The sequence below is a fragment of the Cardiocondyla obscurior genome, linkage group LG15 (assembly GCF_019399895.1).
Source record: "Cardiocondyla obscurior isolate alpha-2009 linkage group LG15, Cobs3.1, whole genome shotgun sequence".
Lineage (NCBI taxonomy): Eukaryota > Metazoa > Arthropoda > Insecta > Hymenoptera > Formicidae > Cardiocondyla > Cardiocondyla obscurior.
The window spans coordinates 2,672,867-2,692,591 of NC_091878.1; the positions used below are offsets into that span (position 1 = coordinate 2,672,867).

Consider the following 19,725-nt stretch of genomic DNA (forward strand, 5'->3'; position numbering starts at 1 on the left):
ATCTTCTTCCTCAGATCGCAATTTTATCAGACTGCATCTATGTGGAATTTGTCAGATCTATCGATATATTTCAAAGTCTGAAATCTACGTACTTATATATAAATGTTTCCTCGCGGACATGTTTCCTTCTTTCGATGGGAAAGAAATTTTTCTTCGATTGTAATACGTCTACTGATGTAGAGGTTGCATTAAGATTGACAAAGTAGCACTTCTATTGACGCGTTTTTTCTCTTTTAATGCTTAACAACGTCGCATTCGCGTAAATAATGTAAAACAAGTAAGAATAACATTATGTTAAGCTATACATATAGCTCCGGTATCAGATCAATGTGATGGGATATGGTTACCGCGAAAGTTCGATGCGTTCTCTAACAGTCCACGGTTGCATAGTCGAACAGTCGAAGAGAAGTTTACGCTACGTTTGAGGCTAAATTGGATCACGAATCCTCAAAGTTTCCACCGGAAAATCCTGTGAGGATTTCCTAGGAACCGACAGTGCAAACTGAACGAACTTGCGAACAAAAACGGAGTTTAGATACTACGCCTTTTAATTATTAAAAAATTAAGTCCTTCGGAAAGAAAAAGGAAACGCTAAAAGTAGCACGTTCGACGGTGTATTAAGCTTTTATTTATTTAAATATTTATTATTTTCCGTTTTATTCCTTACTTTAAAAAGAAATTCTTTTCTTTTTTTACGAATAAATTAAATTGACGTAATAAAATTATCATTTTCGGTCGCAGATTATTTTTTAACGCGAGATTATTTATTCTTTCTATACATAATGGAGATTATTATGATGCATAACTGCAACGCCATCAAAGTAGAATTGTTCGCCGAGAATGCGGAAGCTCATAGTTAATCCACTATTCATCCTATAACCCTCACTAACCCCCTTCCCGCTTGAGAAGAATGTCCGAAATTGTTCGCATGTCAAAAGCCGAAACTTTGTAGTGTTATAGCTGGCACGGTTCGCTGTTCCGCGAATTTATGCAATGCGTACGTGAATAATTCTATCTCTGTTTTTTCTTTTTGTTTTTTTTTTCCTTTTTTTAAGAATTATAGAGGCATGAAAGATCACAGGCGCGGAATATTACGAATTTCGCGCTGAATGCATTGTGCGTTTTGAAGTTATTCTTTTGCCGAAAAGGTCAAGCTACTCCCGGCTGGTCTTTTTTAACGTGTTGATTTATGGCGCCATTTCACACGCGAAAACTGTCTTTTGCGATAGCGCGAGGAAAAATATCTCTGTTATGAAAATCAGTGTGCCTTATATTCATTTTCATGTTTCGCAGTATTTTTACATGAAATTTTTATGCTGATAATTTAAGAAATATATGAAAGCGCACATATTTGACGAGGAACGTTTATCATAAATTTTGATTTTGTCTATAAATGATTATACAATAATCATATTGTATTATAAGTTGGTTTATGATCGTCTATAATTTTTTCATAAATCTCACGAAAACGCAAATCATTAGAATATTAATAATTAAAAATTCAAATTCTTACCTGATTGCCATGCTCTTCGCTTTCAAATGATGCCATCTTTGGTTCATTTCATCCAGTCTACGTTGTAGCATAACAGCGTCATCTTGACTCGCCAAAGAGTTTAATAACTTCCGTCCGGTGCCATTCAAAGATGCGTAAACGTCTCGGTGCGTTTCAATTTCCGACTGTAGATCCTGCAACAAGCAGGAGGATGCCTCTTTAGATCCTTAAGAACGAGATTGAAAGACGCCACCGGAAGGCGCTATTTATTTAAAATAATATATTAATAATAAAAAATGATCCTTTATTATTAATTTATTTCTATAACAAGAGAACTTCCAAATTAACATCTTAATTAATATAAATTTATATATATTAATATTATACGCTTGATTATAAAATCAAGAACTTTAACTTGTAATTTATCCCAAAAATTTTTCGTAAATTATTATTCGGTAAGAATTCGTGCACCTATCTAAAGAAATTATAAATTAAAAAAGAAATTAAGGAACTTTCTATTTTAGAGAGTCCTTTTTATGGAAATAGGGAGCATTCGCGCAGCAGAGAGAGAATTCGTGGTGTTTCGTCATCGCGATGACGTGAATTGCAGTCTGCGCGTGGATAGAAATGATTTATATACGAGTTTCCATGTACAACGGTGGTATACGAGTACGTCGGCGCCGACATGCAATGCATGCGCCAATGAAAATAAATCGGCGCCGATGCGAGTGAATTAAGAAATATTCGCTTGCGTCACGGCAAGAACAATAGGATTTGTTTTGTTCCTTTTGAAGCAGCTATGTACGGTTTACAGTTATACGCGAATCTGGTTTTACTTTGTTTCATATTTCTCATCAATATGAAATTAGACAAAAAGTTTCATTAAGTCAAACTTTCGAAAAATCTCATAACTCTTTTTAGAATGTTGAAAATGATACGTATAATAAAATATTAATAAATATAAAACTAGATAATCAAAAGTAATATTTATTTATAAAATTTGTAATTTGTTAAAGCAATTAATCAATTTATGCTGTAAATGAAGATATTATTCCAGTAATTTATTAAAAAAAAGAAATTGTTTTTTAAGTTTATCACAAATTATACACTTACGCAATAAAACTAAAAATATTGTCAGATATACGCGTTACTGTCGCTCGTTTAATCCACTGTCAAAAAAGATTTGAAAATAACAAAAAAAGGATATGAAAGGCAAATGTTCTCCAGAGAAATAACATGCAGCCAGCTACGACACTACAGAATCCGTGAAATATTTCTCGTTTCCGTTTGCCGCGGCGTTGTCTTAATCTGAAACCGTCTGCCTGTCAACGACGGTCGCGCTCTTTTCAAATCTCCCAGTCCCCCTTTTTCTCCTCCTCTCTCACCCGGTTTCAACCCTCTTCAATTTTTGACACGCGCGAATTGAAGGCTGCAATCTCGAGAGCGATTCTGGCCCAGGACTCGATTCCCATCTGGGTCGATGATCGACGGGTCAGAGCGAGATATTTTTCAGCTGCAGTTTCCGCGCGAATTGACGCCGGTGACACCCGGTGTGCACCGTGGAGACACGCGTAATGAAAAAAAAAAAAATAAAAAAGAAAAAAGATAGGGAAGAGAGGGGAGAACGTGGCGCTCGCTTTTCCCCCGGAAAAAAAAGAAGTAAATATATCGACGAGGATACCGCTCGCGTCGGAGAACTTGCCCCGGAAAATTGGGCACATCGATCAAACTGGCTCTTACCCAGCGACAGACGGACCCGTACGTCCGTCGGGCGCTCGAATTGGTAACGTTTAATTGGCGCTCTTGGGTGGCAGCTTGCGCGGAAGCTAATTTCGTTTAAAGCTCGACGGGCGTGCGGAGTTGCCCTGCATTTCAGCTCTCGAAATCCGCAGATTATGAATTACTACGTCGAGCTTTGGCAAACAACGAGCCGGCAATAAATATTACGGCGCCGGATAATATTTTTCACTTGTTTCATTTGTATTATTCACTGCGGCGCGATTTAACAACGTAGATGTAAGAATGAAGACGCGCAAAAGATACGTGGATATACATATATAAATTAGCCGGCCCACATTAATCTCAATATTTTTATGCAACACGTACGTCCGGAATTATTTATTACAATAATAATTCAATTTATTTCTACACGTTGGTTATAATAATAATAATAATAAAAATATTATGCTAATCAAAGTTCACAATTTAATGTTTCTTTCATATGAAATTGCTGTCATAAATTTTTATTTCAATATTCGGAATTTGTTGAGTATTATTTAATAAGATTAAAACGAAAATGTTTATGAAAAAAAGAAAGGTAATAAAAAGTCGATAAACGTCGTACATTTTTCGCGATGTAATTTTATTAAGGGAAAAGCTTGCTCAAATTACAAGTGTCTTCTTACGAGCTGATAAAATTCGTTTCGCCGCGCTTGACGGCTAACAATTTTCGCAAAGTTGTATCGATGTCATTGCGATCTCTCAAGAACGTATCTCCAATGTCGATTAGATTTTTCGCGCTAATGGAGCTCTCCTAGGGACGCCATCGTGGCGGGCTAAGTATTAAAATGTTCAGGGATGCACCAGGGAGATGGCTCGGAAAAAAGTGTAAAGTACAAAACGTTTTTGCATTATCCGACGCCGCTCCGAAGTTCTTATCGCGGTTCACCGTGCAATTACGCAAATGCGCCTTACCGGCGACGTCGATGTGCATGCTGGCCGGGACACACGGCATATACAAGGTGTGCTAAAAGGCTTGGATTTTTAAAAGTTTCCCCGACAAACTTGCCACGGACTTTTATGTCTTATTTAAAAATTTGGTCGTGAAATTTGCATCATTACGCTGAATAAAAAACTTGAAAAATTTGTTGAATCTTTACAAGGGAGCAATCAATTTCTTTTAAATTTCTCCGGGAGAATCCATGGCGATAATAATAAAAGAAAATAATAGCGTTAAATTCAGATGTTAGATAATGTAAGAAAAAAAAAATTAATTTAAATAATGATGATTATAAATATGAAATGCATCGTACAACTGTGTGATCGGGACGAAAAGACCAATGTCATTTCCGTTGAGCTGATGTCCACGAGCGGTCCTAGCACCGATTCGCTCACGCGTCGCGCATTTTGTCACTCTGCGATTTACAATGCGATGTATACGTCCGATAATAAAATCAGCTAACGACGTCACTAGCGACACGCGACCGACGCGACGATAGCACGATTTCGCTTTTCGCTTTATCGACAATTTAATTAATTTGCTCGTCCCAAGCTCGACCTTTACACGTCATTCATTTAATGTCGATCGGCAATTATTTTAATTTTACGATAGATTGATATTCATTTAAAAAAGGGTAACAACGAACGTGACATCCGCTTTTCGACAAAGTGATACGAGGTACGGTAATTGCTTCGCGATAGTATAATTTTTCCAACGAACGGCATAATGTATGGCTTATCTTTTAATTAAGAAATGAAATATTCATTTTATTAACTCGGTTATGCGCTGAATGAAATTTAAACAAAGAATATCTGATTTTTATTTAATGTTATCGGGTGATATTTCTGAGGATGTCACTATTTCAATTAAGCTGAAAGTTACAAAAGCTCGCTGTCGTTATTTCCCCGTTAAATACCATTCGCCACCATCGTCTAACTCGAATCTAATAAGTGCCTAAATTTATGCTTAATATTCCTACCCACGTAAATGCGGCGATTAAATCAATTCCAGGAGCTGTCGTAGAATATCTGAATTTAATTGGAACCGCGAAACTAAACCGTTAATCTTAATCCAATTCTCCGCAAAGACAAGCATGGCGGCGCTATATTTTATTAAAAAATAAACGGTGATTTATCGTTACAATTAATGCAAATAGAAAAAAAAAGAAAAAAAAATAGAGAGAGAGATAATGGAAAATATTACAAATATTTCGCATCAATAATATAATTCGTTATCCATAATTAAATATTTCCATATCAAAACAAGGAAATAAGCGCTTATCAATTTCAATGGTATGGAATTTTATTAATAATTCCGCTTACGTATTGGAACATTGCAAAATTATAATCTCCAGCTTTTTACGCAAAAAGGTCAAATTCAAATGGGCAGCCGCAAACAATTTGCGAAAAGTCACATTATTATTTCCGCGCAAGTGCGCGATATTATATTCATCAGCCCATTACATCGAACTGAGATATTACCCACTGATTAACATATTGCAATTAATGTATTGCAATCGGCCACTGATGCACGCTGTGTTATTATACGTAACATCTGATACATATATCCGGCATCGCATAAATTGATATTAATACTAATTTGCAATTATTCCGATGTTTCGGGATAAAGCCCGTGACTTGAATGAGCGTTTGCAAGTAATTCTTGCAAGTAACGTTTGTACGAATACACTTTTATACGCCCGTACCCGGGAATTACAATGTAATGCCCGTAATGTGGGCGAAATCAATTTGTAAAACGCAATGCGGTTTTTCTGTTATCGCGGTGATAGAATCGCCCGTTTCGTAATTAGTGGAAAATGACCAATTTCAACTCACGTTTGAGAACGCGGTATCGATTGCGAGAGACGAGGATGGGTTCTTTCCAAGTTACTTTTTTTTTTATTTCTTTTTCTACTGGAAAAATCAACAGAACGCAGATTAAGAGCGCGAAACGATATCCCGGGAATAATATTGCTTTGAAACTTCTGATCTGTCAGCGCGGGGTCTATTGAATTATAAGATATATAATTTTTCCCTTGAAAGTAAAACAAACGAGTTTCTTTTTAACGTTCCCCGAGTGTTTCGCGTTTGATGTTTACTGGCCCGTGAAATGTACAAGGGAATCTTTCATCCTCATCGACAAATATCCGATTTTTTTATCGATCGTATTCCCTCTAATCGAAAGCGCATCTGTGCAACGTAAATCGTTAATTGTAATATTTAATTAACGATCCAAAACTCTGCATATAACAATTCGTTGATCGAGCGATTGGATAGTGGCACAGTCGGAGAATTCGCCGGCGAACTCCGAGCTAGCTCGCGATTCTTATCTGCTCGTGCAGTTATCGGATCGTATCGACCGTGAACGGGGAAAGCTCAGGTCACGGGAGGGAGTGCGAGGGATACCCCCGGGCGAAGGGTACATACCGCCCAGGAATCGGCAGGACGAGCATAATTCAAGAGGTTTCGGCTGCCGCGCCGCTCAGAATTCCGTGTGACGTATTTAATGGGGAATCGGCGACGGCGGCGGCGGGGGCCTTAATCAATGTCTCCGTACTTATGCAGAAGGTGCTGGTTACGCGTGCGCACCGCTGACGGGGACTTCTAATGAGGAATTGCCAATTAGTCTCAAAACGCTGAGACTTCGCGCGGCGGCGCTTTACGAATGGCCGTGTCGTTCGTTCAACGGAGAAAAGAGCGACGATTTATTCGCATTAAGCGTACAAAAGTCCGGTAATGAGGCCCGGTCTTTTATCCTCACTGTAGAATGGAGAAGGTAAAAGAGAATCGTATAGAATCTTTTATTTGCTCCACGGTATTTATCTCTATAATGACCGGTTTCAGATTCCGACGAGTTAATTGAAATCGTAATTATATTAACTGCAAAAACCGTAAAAAAAAAATTGCGAATTTTGTTACACCGAAATTTGAACTATGATCCATTTGATGATCAATTACAAGGTATGCAAGTTTTTTTTTCGTGCCGTTCAGTATTACAAATTTATAATTACAGTTTCTCCTTTTTTTTTGCTTCGTAATTACTGCGCTATTGACCTAAAGCAATTTTCTATATTCGTTATCTTCGTGTTAAAAGCAAAGGTTCGTATAATTGACTGCAGTTGTTTCAACGTCATTAATAAAATCTCTACAGGCAAAAAAAAAATCGATGTCGGTCTTCATATTTCATAGGAGACAATTTAAAAAAAAAAATAAATAAATATTACAAGATATCTCAACCAACGTGCAATATAAAAATATTAACAAAAAAAATAAAAAAACATTTTTACTTTGATCTGCTATTTTTCCATCTTACGTAAAATTATTTTAAACTAAATGCAACGTATGCGAAAGTATGTTTCCACCCGCGTTCCGTCTGCATCCGGAGCAGTATCGATATTTAAATATTTTTATTTCGATATCTTATACCGCAACAAAATTGACTCTCCGAAGAACGTCTCCAACTGTCGTGCAAATCTTTACCTGTTCGAAGAGATGCAGTTCCGCCAGCAGTGTGTAGGATATGTAGATATACCGTGCGTCGTCGAGCGTTTTTCGGGCACGAGCCCCCCGAGGGTGATAACCCTGTAGGGTGGCACGCCCCCCGGGCCAGGTGCCCCCCTTGGGCGCGAACCCACGGTAATCCACCGTAATTACGTGCCCCAAAGTCTCCGCATCACCTCACCGTCACTCCCGTATAATCTTGTCTCTAGGCAACGTTCGACAATTCTCATCTATCTATTCACTTGCGATGCCCCGAGCAGCAAACATTTCGGCGCACTTTGTGTCAATCTGCCACTATCCTCACTCAAGTCGACTCGCATAGTTAGCAAAAACATTTTTCCCGGCAATGTTACCGAGCCTACTTTAAATGTTTCATCTCTTCACCAATGTGCTGAGTACAATGTCGATTGATTTCACTTATAATATCGCGACGAATCGCTAGAACTTCTATATGATTTACTCCCTTGTTCATTTTGTTTAATATTATTATAACAATTGGTAATATTTTTTTATAAAAATAATTCCTCTAGTTTTAATCAGTACGTGTAAAAATGTAGAAGCGTGTGGATGATAGAGAACACGATTCTGAAAGGATCAAGTTGTCAAAATCAGAAAATAAAGTAATATTTCGCACAACCTCGATGTAGATAAGATCGCCGTTTAAATCATTCAAATTTAATTGCCGTCAAGGAACTTAAGTACTTGAATCGTAATACGTGATCGGTCTCTTCTCCTTCTCCCTCTATATGTATTATATATACTTTGTCATCAACGCTAGTTTCGAATCGGGTAAACTTTGACACTGTTGCGAGACATTTCCTTTGTGTTAGAGCGTGGGCGTAAATTGAATCCAACGCGGTTACATAGGGTAATGAATTTATGCAAAGCAGTTTAAATATCCGGTTAATACAATTCTATATAATTCATGGTCAGAATTGCATTAGAAGGTCTATGCGGTTCGAGCTAATTCATAACTTAATAACTCTACTATTAATTCATTATCATCCACAGAAAGCGGGATATGGTACGTTTTGCCAAAAACAGGATACCTTCGTGTATGTACATTGTAACTAGAAAAACCTTGAATTTGCCTAGATATATCGGATTAATTAAAAATAAATTAAAATTAATGAACGCATTTAAAAACGAATGCCATTAATTAATATTTTAATTTCTCGGCGGCGTAGTGCTGTGCAATATTATTTTCGTACGTATTCTTTAGCGCATCGGCATAAGATGTAGATAGTAAATTAATAAAATGTCTACAATTAAAGAAACTTAATTGCAACGAGCGCGGCTCTGGTATTTATACAAACGTTACGTATTCTGTTTTCTCCTATAACGGTTACGCGTTACGGAAACGCCTAGGTGCAGGAAACTTTCGGGAAAGTTTCGTGAAGCTTCAATGAATTTTAAGAGAACACAGGTTCGATCAGCTTGCTCGAAAGTCTCTAGAAACTGCGCTGACAGCTTTAGCTAAATTTCTACTGTTCGATACAGGAAGGCTGACAGATTTCTATTAAACTTCAAAATAAGTGCCAAGCAAATAGAAACTTTTAATTTAAGAAAAACGAAGTTAAGAATTTATTATGTATCTGCTGGCAGCGTGCATCGTGCGCCGCGGTGAATGCAGCGGCAGCCCGTGTACTTGTCTTTGCGAAACAAAGAATGAAATATACATGTAAAGACGCTTCTCTCTTGAAGAAAAGTGGAAATGACTGATATTTACTCCGGATATGAGCCGTTTCTAGACAAAATCATAAGATTGTGTTCCTAGACAGGAGTAAAGTAAATATACGTCGGGAAATAGAAAATCTCCGGTTTTTCGTATGCGATATGTATGACTAGACAGAATAATTTATACGCAATGTTATACGAGCTTTCTTGAAAGAAAATCATTTCGCTCTTAAAAAATTTATATTTTTTTGCATTTACTTTTTGGTTCTTTTAATTAAACATACGTAATTCTCTTATAATTAAAAAAAAAAAGAAAACAATAATATCAATATTCAATATTAAAATACTCGATGTATAATACATTAATAACAGGCTGCATAAAAAAGAAATAAAAAATTATAAAATTTTATCGAAACGACTCGTTACAAATGCTCGATATTGTATGCGTAATAGCCGAAAGTAGTACAACCTTCCATCTTGTTACCGAATCAATGAAGCGTGTCCGGTTCCCAGTGACAAGTTAGGGGTGAAATGTGTCGCACACTTTATCGGATTAGAAAGCACGCCATCGAGCGCGATCGGGCCCGATCGAAATAAAATATACGGCGCGAGAGAAGAAGACGAGGGATGAATAATGCATACGGCAAGGCGAACCAGCCTGTGGTAAGTAACGAGGCGGATTTGTAAAGCAGTTCCGCGTCCGGCGGCTTAACCTCCGGGCGTTTCTTCGATGAACCGAGAGTAATTTACTCGCTTCGTTTAGATCGCGACGGTAAAACGGAATTTCTGATATCCGGGTTACGATCGTGAAATTAAAATAAATGCGCTTGCGGTGGCGAATACCCGCAGCTGATTTTTCCATCGACGTTTTCGGTCCGTTTTATATGTATATACACCCAGGAGGAAAAACTGGCCCCCGATTTTATTCCGCCTTAGAGTGTTTTAAGTATGCGCCATTTGGAGACTCTTTAATCGCTGCTGCGTTTAAATTCGAGCTGAAGCAAAATTGCGATAACGATGACGTCACGATGAAAATTCCGATGACCGCGCGATTTCATGTAAATTAATGGATTTGGGTGAATATAAATATACCCGGAAACTTGAAAATGTATTTCGAGGTATCGTGTTGTAGTTCGAGAAGCATAAATAAATAGCATTTCAATTAATTAACACGTGATGCAACTTGTGTAATACAAGAGATTGATTATTTATGTTCCAAGAACAGATAAACTGAGATAAAAGTAAAAGAAAACTATAAAATTATTTTCTTGTATTACTTCAATAAAAAAAAAAGAAAAAAAAAATAATATTAAAATATGTTAACAATAACCGAAGATTTTTCTCTCAAAATATCAAAATTTTTTTACCTCGTATTTTCATTCTACGTACTTTTCTAATTTAAATTTAAGAAGAAATACCATCTCACTAAATGCGTCGCAAAAATCTTTTCAAGTCTTTTAATCCACAGAAATTTTCCGAGTCGTAAAAAAGTACAATTTTCATCTCCAATTAATAATAATTTTCTTAATGAGATGCATAAAACTTTAGAATAAATTTAAAAGAAATTTTCAATTTCTCACATTAAAATAAAACCTTTTCAACGCTAAAAAATAAAAAAAAAGGAAAAAAAAATCGCGTAACAATTGTACGATATTACATAAAGATAGAAACGTCTTCCCGTTAATAGCGTTGTATTATACTTATGGTTACGCGATTATCGACTCAAGTGTAGCGTGATTCGTGTCTTGGGAAGCCCCATCGGTGCGACGGTAGCCTAGTCTCACTTAAATCCCGAATCGTCGACGCAGTGGCCTCGGGAATCTCGGTTAGCTCACAAGGGACGATACGGAGGAGAAGTAGGGGATGATAATGCCGTGAGCGGTAATACGTTGGCAATGGTGGTAGCTACTGACTGTTGCTGGAGGCTGATGGAGAAACGAATGTACGGACCGTCGACCGGTACCGAAACCGGAGCGGGTGCACGGGGTGAACGGGGGTAACAGGGGGTTAAGCGGCTTGCGGACGATTAGAGAGCGCCGCAGCAGCCATCGCTACGCTCTGGCTTCATCCCCATCGCCGATCAAAACTCAGCTACCTCACAGAACAGTTAAATGCAAAGTACTCCCTTTATTCGCCCACTTAGCTCGTCACTATATGTATACTACCCTCCCCTTTTTTTTTCGTGTCCCACGGGATATCGTTAAATGCTCTCGACGAGACATCACTCCAATATAGACGCGAGGTTATTGATCGCGGGTGCTATCGAAGATGCGACACGTCGAATGTCTCGTACGTTGATTTCGTTTAAAAGGCCCCCCGAGCATTTTTCAATGGACGTTTCGTTGAGAAGTTAAAACCTATCGCGTTTCATTTTCAAATATAAAATATTTATTGTAGAGTTCGGAGCAAGTTATTTATTGCGATATTAATATTTATTATAATATCGCGTAATAATTTTGTAATTAAAGCACAAAAGATTGCTATTCGATTCGAAATAAAGCCAGACATTTGTACGTGTCGAGTATTCACTGGCAAATGTGCGATGGTTGCAAAGATAAACGCGGTGCGTATTTGTGAGTCGCGATAAAATTAGACGCGCGCAATCTCCACATCGTGCAGCCGTGACTCTATTACGTTTTGCAAGTGCAATTGCGATTCTAAAGTGTTGGCGCGAGGTCGCGACTAGGTCCCGCTTCCATTTGCAGTAGCTGCAGATAAATATCATTGGCTTTGCCGAACGATCGATTGTATCGGAGTTACGCCTGCGAACGACAAGCTGACCTTCTTTGTGTACATTGAGTTTTCATCCTTGCAAAGGCTATCTCGCGAAACACGTCGGATCGAAACATGACCACATCGGATATGAAACTTCCTTTTTGAGATGATGGAGTCCATATTCGTCGCTGGCGAGCGTTTCGAACTTTGCTATCGACTACTTAAAAAAAAAAAAGAGCCACAAAGACGAGTCAATCGTTCAGAGATGTACGATCGAATGAATATTTGTGACGCGCGAGGATATCCAGCGTGTTATTTCGATGAGACTGCACTTGATAAAAAATGCAAATTAATTTTTGTTTCGTCCGAACGTTTGCTTCAGATTAAATTCTTTTAAGGGTTCTTTACAGAGTGGGAAGTAATAAAAGATATCTTTACATGTGCGAAGGATATTAAGAAAGTTCTTACGAGCGTCGAACACTAAAGAGTATTTTTTTTATATCTACAGCATTTCATATGAAATCGAAAAAAAAAAAAGGGAAAAGAGAAAAACTCGTAAAAGTAGGTTTTACGATTTCGCGGCAAGGAGACCGATCGTAATCGAAGAAATCGCGTAAAAGAATCCAAGCATCACGTCGAACATTTATTGGCATTTTTGCCGTTATGAATACAGAGCAATTTTGTAAAGTTAGTTTTGCATGGGCTACGAAGATACTTTGCGCGACGGCGTGAAAAAGTTCTTAAAGATATATTATCCGCCGTGCGAAGCTGATTGAATATTTCGATAAAGCACGTTTTTGAGAACACAAATTCATATATCTCGGGATTGAATAATACCCTGGAACTTGCGTTACGGCGAAGACCATAATTTGCCCGATGTACGTAACTTCGTAAGCCAAATAAAACATAAATATATTCCGCAACCCGGTAGGCTATCGATTACACCTGAAAAATTTACCGTCGCGATGACGAATGATCGATTACTTTCCGATACTCGCCGTATTATTCCGACGTTAAGCGCGTGTATTATCGAATTATTCATACTAGTGTTCACCATATATACCGTTTCCCTGCAAGTGGCAAGTGAGAGCTATTAACAAACATTTACGCTTTACAGATCGCGTCACACGAAACGAGCGCATCATGCAGCGGCGGGAGAATAATTTACTGGAAACTCGCGAAATTTTTGAGTGGCTGTAAATGACGGGGGGTGAAATGCTCCGCCGCTCGCAAGTGGTCGATTTTCCTTCGCTCTCCTTCTTTTTTTTTTCTGCTTCTTGCTCTTGAAGATCCATTAGACTCTTCGGCGGTCGGTATCATTGACGGCGCTTTTTTTTTCCTTGCTCTCTCTCTAACATTTTTCTTTTTCAACTCTTTCTCTCTCTTCTTTTCTTTCTCGTCTCTATCACAGTTTAGTACGTGCTGCTTGGATTTCAACTTTTACGATCGACGAACCTATTTCACGATTTTGTCAATTTCCTGGGCATTTTATTCGGTATCACTTGACGAACTCACAACTGTAAAACTAACTTTCGAGTATATACTAGCAATATCGAAATAATGAGTCTTATAATTTAAAAGTTTTCAATTTCGTTAGTTTTATAACGATTGTAAGATTTTTAATAATTTAAGTTAAAGTTATTAAAAAATCGTCGCGAAAACCGATTACATTACCGTTTAGATTGTTCTCATTCTACTTAAAATATATGTACGTCAGGTAATACTATCTCCTGGCACACACGCGTTTTATACCTTTCTCGGCCGCCAGTTTTAACTGCTTCTTGTCGGGAGTTTAATAGCATGCAGCACTGCGTGAAACGATGATAGGACCCGGCAACTCGAATTTACGATAAGATACGCCACCACCGTTAGGATTACGGACGCATAATCGTGCATAGTAAATAAAATGCGGACTAATGTCCACGTCGTTGAACTTTAAACAGAGGTGTACGCGTGACGATTTCGAATGTCACGTTTCGCCTTTTCGGATTATCGGCGCGCTCGCGGATATATGCGTCGACGTGCGTCCGATTTCAGTCCTTTAACGTGCCGCATTCTCGAACGAGCTTTTAAAACGTCACGAATGGTAACTCGTCGATTCAATTCGCGCGAATATCATGGAACCGTTGACCGTAACGACGCGTAGCTGTCATGAGAAGGTAAAAAAAAGGGGCAAAGAAAAAAAAACGACGAACAATTTCGATCAATTGTTTTTCTCTGCGATACGAGTCGCGATAAAAACCACGAAGCTGTCACTGGGTCGGCGAAGAATAAATTGTTACAGTCGAAACAAGAAACACTTTTGCGTTCTGCAATTATTTTTATTCGAATTAATTCGATAAAAACTTAAGTGTAATAAAAGTACAATTATTAAAAAAAAAAAAAAAAGAAACAAAAATTAAAATTTTCACAAAAAATTTTTATGCAAAATCACAAGCGCATTCGTTTCTCAATTATAACGCGTCCACGAGAAAGATATCGAAGACAGCAATAAATTTCGCGTGCTGCGAGTGTCGTTTTGTTCGTTTGCGTTTAACGAGAAGTAAAGGCACGTTACATTGTTCGTTTTACAACGTGCCGTCGTCGCTGAGCAGGATTAAGCGCAAAATGGAGAAATGTCTCCGGCAGATCCCACCCAAGAGAGTCGAGTTTTGAGTCCTGACGATGATTAACGGATGAATTCCCGCGGCAGTAACGGCGCGTTGTTCTTCCTCGTGAAATCGTCACGGTACGCCGACGTTAACGACGTCACGGGCATGCACGGCGGGCGCATTCGATGAATTAACGCCCTATTGATGTTCCGCAGCAGCGATCTAACTGGGATCAACGATCGAGAGCCTCTTGTTCGACGAGCTCCTACGGTATATCGCGCGGGCAGCGTTGCACAGGACGCACAGCACGGCTCGTCAAATGGCTAATGAATTTGGCCGAAAGCACATTCGCGCGAGTTACGATACACCTGGCGCATTAGGCTAATGGCATCGCATTATCATAGTCGCAGTTTAAAGACAGACGTATGTACATCAGGCGTGCTACTTGAAACTAAATTATTCGAGGCCGCGCTCTTTGCGAACCGCGCAATACCGCTGTCTGCTGATCAATTATTACGCGTTACGTATAATTGTACTCTAGGTTATTCAGCTTCGGGTCGCTTAATTATTGTCAAAAAGTGACACGGGTTATTTTAATCATTACACGCAAGTGTTATATGTATATGCAATCGTTGTAAAATTTAATTTTCCGAGAACGAGTTGCTTCGAAGGGAATGCCTTTCCTCGTAGCGAGAGAGAACGTTCACCCCACGTGTCTCCGTTATTAAATCAATGACAGAAGACTCGATGACACGTCTCCCGGCGCGAATCAAAAAACAAGTTCGTTAACTCGTTCTCGTGACGAATTCGCGACGCCGGTCACAAAGTCTTGGCGTAATTACCCTTGCGCAACGGGATGGAATATCGGGGTAATTCCTCTGTGCATTCATTCGAATTCGCGATATTACAAAAGAAATTATCTCTCTCTCTCTCTCCCTTTCTTTTTTCCTTCCTCTCTTCTTTCCTTCAGCTTTTTCCGACAATTTCGTAACGCGTCGCACAGAATGCCGGTATTTGCCCGAGCCGAAACGGGAAACTCGCGAAAGCGATTTTCCGTGTTTAATAGTTACCGAACTGCCTTTTAGGCAACTTGTAAATAAATGAATACTCGCGCTGTAATAGGTCCTGATCACATTACGGTGTTCCGCTGTGCAGAATAAATAGTACTTAAAATGCGTGTGTTCTACCCGCGACATCCAAAATTCAATTCGGCCCTTTCCTGAACTGGGGTAAAAGCTGACAATGTCGGCCATCCCGGGGATGTGCGCATGTATGTGTGTATATTCGTGCTATGCTCTCGTATATGAAACGCAGGCCTGGCCGGTTTGCCGCACGCAAACTGCTGCGCGCCCGTTCGTGGACGATAGCCTCTGTAAATGCGCATCAAATATGCCTTTTCGCCTACCATGTACCATCGCTAAAATCCCGTCGCCAACCTCCCCGAAATCATCGCGACTGAGAGCTCGATTGTCATTGAATCGCCAGTTAGCGTAACCCTCAAACTGTTTGCTGACTGGGTTAATGGAATATACTCGATGCTTCGGCGCCAATAAATATTTAAACGAATTTCGCTCAATTTTAACTAAATGTTCTTCAACAGAAAACTTTATAATGCAAGGCTTTATCCCGATATAATATTTACGATTATCGACTTATCTTAATGCCACGTATCTTGATATTCACTACTGACTCGTTAATAATTCTGACATTGGAAATAGTAGACCGTGTTATTTTCTTTTAAATATAACTTGCACTAGTCTTTCCTCACGTAATGTTTAATTTATTCTGTTTATTCAACGTAACTTGTTAATTAATTTCAGCATTGAAATTTTCTAGTTTTGCACCTGCAAAATTTTACAAGCGTAAAAAGTAAAAACACGGTATTTTCGCACCAATATCTTTTAACGTCCAGACAAGCTTCAATAAATTCTTAAATGCCGTCTGAGTTGCCGATCAATATTAAGCTTTTAAAAGAAGAGATAAATATTAATTAACTTATAAAAATAGTGTAAGTCTTAAAAAAAAATGAAAAAAAAAACGTAGACCGTATTAATGTGTCTGTGATTTAATTTTGCTTTCGAAAACGAGATCGATACGAGATTGATTTCGACATACGGCGGATAAGCGGAATTTTCGATGTATTTTATGCGGGGAACTGCTCGGGAATTAGACCGCCAATTAGCGTCACTGAAGGACTGTTTCGTGAATTATGAAATACGCTGTATTGTCGAATGTGCGCGGCCGGCGGAAATGCTGATATTAACGATGCCACCGGTGCAATGTCATACATTCTTCAAATACCCTCTCTTCTCATGGCAAATTTAACAACCAGCAAACAGATGTAATTCACGTCAGTATTGTATAAAATCCACGTGAAAGTACATTATTTTTGCAAGTAAAACACCGCGGAAAAGAAATAAAACGATAAAAGCTCGGGCCTCCTCTTCTCCGGAAAGTTTGAAAAATGATTGCTGTGTACATTTCCACCTCAGTTGTACAGACATCAGATAACACTTCAAAGAACTGATAAATCTTCCAAAATGCTCACGCAAACTTTTTGTCCGATGGGAAGAGAAGAGGGGAAGGGAGAAAAGAGAAAGACGCGAGAGAGAGATATTTCTAAACCACGAGATATACCGCCGTTCTCCGTTTTCATTTTTCTTATCGAGAACTTACTGTGCTAACGTCAACTTATTTCGGTACATCGCCTTAATCTTTGCCGCTGAGCTATCAAACCGTGTGCACGCGATCGATAGACAATGATGTTTTTTTCCGACCGCGAAAATTTCGGGAAAGGCAGCTTATTTTCTACGGCCATCCGAATGTCTGCGAGCGTGCGGTACCAGTCCTTGTTTCCGCCGGACGGACGTATCGTTTATGCGCTTTCCCGTGCATCAGGATGCTGCAAGCCGCAGTGTGTTATGTACATACACGGTACTCCACGCAAACGCCGTTGTTACGCGCGTGCACGCGCGCACGTACGTGCGCTTGTACGCGAAATCGGAGACGTGTTTGTTCCGGACACTTCAAGAAGCGTCAGCATCATCAACGGCGTCGTCTCTCGGTACTACAACCGGCAGCGGGACCGCATGTCTCGTCTCGTTTCGTCTCTCTCTCTATCTCTCTTTGTCATATCACAGCGATATAAGTAAACCCGCGGCGAAGGTACACGCGGGAAGAGAAAGATGAACGTATCTAGTGAAGCACGTCCCGCCGGCATGAATATTTATCGCGGCCACTGCTTCTCGACGGCTGGCTCGTAAGCACGACGGAGGTCGAAGTGCAAAGGGTGTATACCAGAATTTGCGCAAATTCCTCTTGTGTCACGGCTATTGGCCGCTACATTCGGAGACACGGTATTTGCTACGATCTTTGAGCCTGAATTGAATACTCTTAAGACTGCGGGAAACGGTGGATTAAGATTTATAAAGATTTCAAAGAGCGATTTATTTTCTGGCCACGATCTTTGGTACGATCATGTTAAAGATTGAAAAAAAAATGCATTTAATAGTGTCTTGAATATTAGGAACTAAGTTTAATATCAGTACACTTTTTAGGTGCGTTTTTGTAAATACAGGGAATAAAATAGAGCCGGGCCCCATTCGCGTATCATTTTAAAGAATTTCTAATTAGCAAAAGCGAGATAAACCGTCAAGGTTCGCGAGAACGCCCGCATGAGATAACGACAGATTTCTCAAAGGGATTTCAAAGTTGGATCGTTTGTCCGACGTGATCTCGGAACGATTATTAAGCAAGACGCCGGGATAGCTTATGGAATGACACTGGTAGTTCGTGTCTTGTTACCTTCGACCTCGCATCTGGCAGAGGAACAATACAAATGCGAAATGAAGTTGCCATAATCTTGCGCGGTTAATTATACCGTGATAACAACGCTTACATTCATACTTGGAAATTAACTTAGTGCTGCATTATGCGCGCATGAAAATTTGCAGTGCTTAGCAATATGCATAATATATCGATATATGTATAGAAATAGTAAAGAAAAGAAATATAGTATATAAAAAATAAAAATTGCTTCTGCATTAGTAAAAATAATAATAAAATAATTTGTGCAAATTTTACTTTCGCGGAATACTGTGCAAAAATTCGAAATGAATTATTTAAAGTATTGAATGAATTTTTAAACGCCCGGTTCGTGTAATATTTTCAATTACAAAGCTGAATAAACACATAACATTTCGTAATATGCAAAGTAGCTTATGTTGAATATCAATGGTATCAATTATGAGCGCTAATAATATATAATTATGATATCACAGCTGAGCACAAATGATACATTACGAGTGTAATTTAATTAAATAATAATAACAGTATTGCAATTAATAATATCAAACATTATGCAAATTACGGTTAAATTTAAACTTAATCGCGGAGCGCCTACTACCGTTCATCGAATAAAATCGAATAAAACCAAATCTTTTTATCGAATCAGTAAAAAGTGACGCAAAGAATTTTGCGCGACTGAAGATTATGTGTGCACGAAGCACGATCGCAAGTTTTCATGAATCGCGCGCGCTTAACGATTTCCTGACACCTTTAATTCACCCTTATACATTTCACATTAAACTAAATGCACAAAAGTATAATCTCGGCAACAAAACAATGACGCTAAAATGAAAGTAATAACAAACAAACCGTCTGCAGAAAATTACTCCCTGTGCTGTGGCAGCTCGTTCATCATAGTCGCTTTCTTTTCACGAATTCTGCGGAGCAATAACGTCGAGCGACGGCTACTTTGAGACCACCGCGGCATTTTCATCGACTAAGGTGCAATGAGCCTTTAATTAATTACCGTTCCCGTATATTAATCCGCCGCTTCATCGTCGCAAAGTCCAATGGATTCGCCTTTACACAAAAAAAATAAAATAAAATAAAATAAAAATTAAAAAAAAAAATAGAAGCGCATTCGCCCCATTAAAAGGATTAACGGAAGCATCACGCCGGTCGGCTCCACGTGTTCTTGGGTGGGTAAAAAGTTCTAATTAACACGTAGCTAACGCGTTCGGCAGG

The 19,725-nt window shown here is 38.9% G+C and overlaps 1 protein-coding gene across 11 annotated transcripts in view; it reads right to left on the minus strand.

The window, feature by feature from the left end:
* The window catches only part of LOC139108380 (dystrophin, isoforms A/C/F/G/H), a 344,440-nt gene that overhangs the window by 83,760 nt on the left and 240,955 nt on the right, over nucleotides 1-19,725 (minus strand). For 10 of the 11 annotated variants that reach the window (XM_070666608.1, XM_070666600.1, XM_070666607.1 and 7 more), the window contains one exon: nucleotides 1,514-1,686. In XM_070666608.1, the coding sequence (XP_070522709.1) occupies nucleotides 1,514-1,686 (173 nt within the window). The remainder of the gene's footprint in view (nucleotides 1-1,513; nucleotides 1,687-19,725) is intronic. The other variant, XM_070666601.1, reaches the window with a different exon arrangement.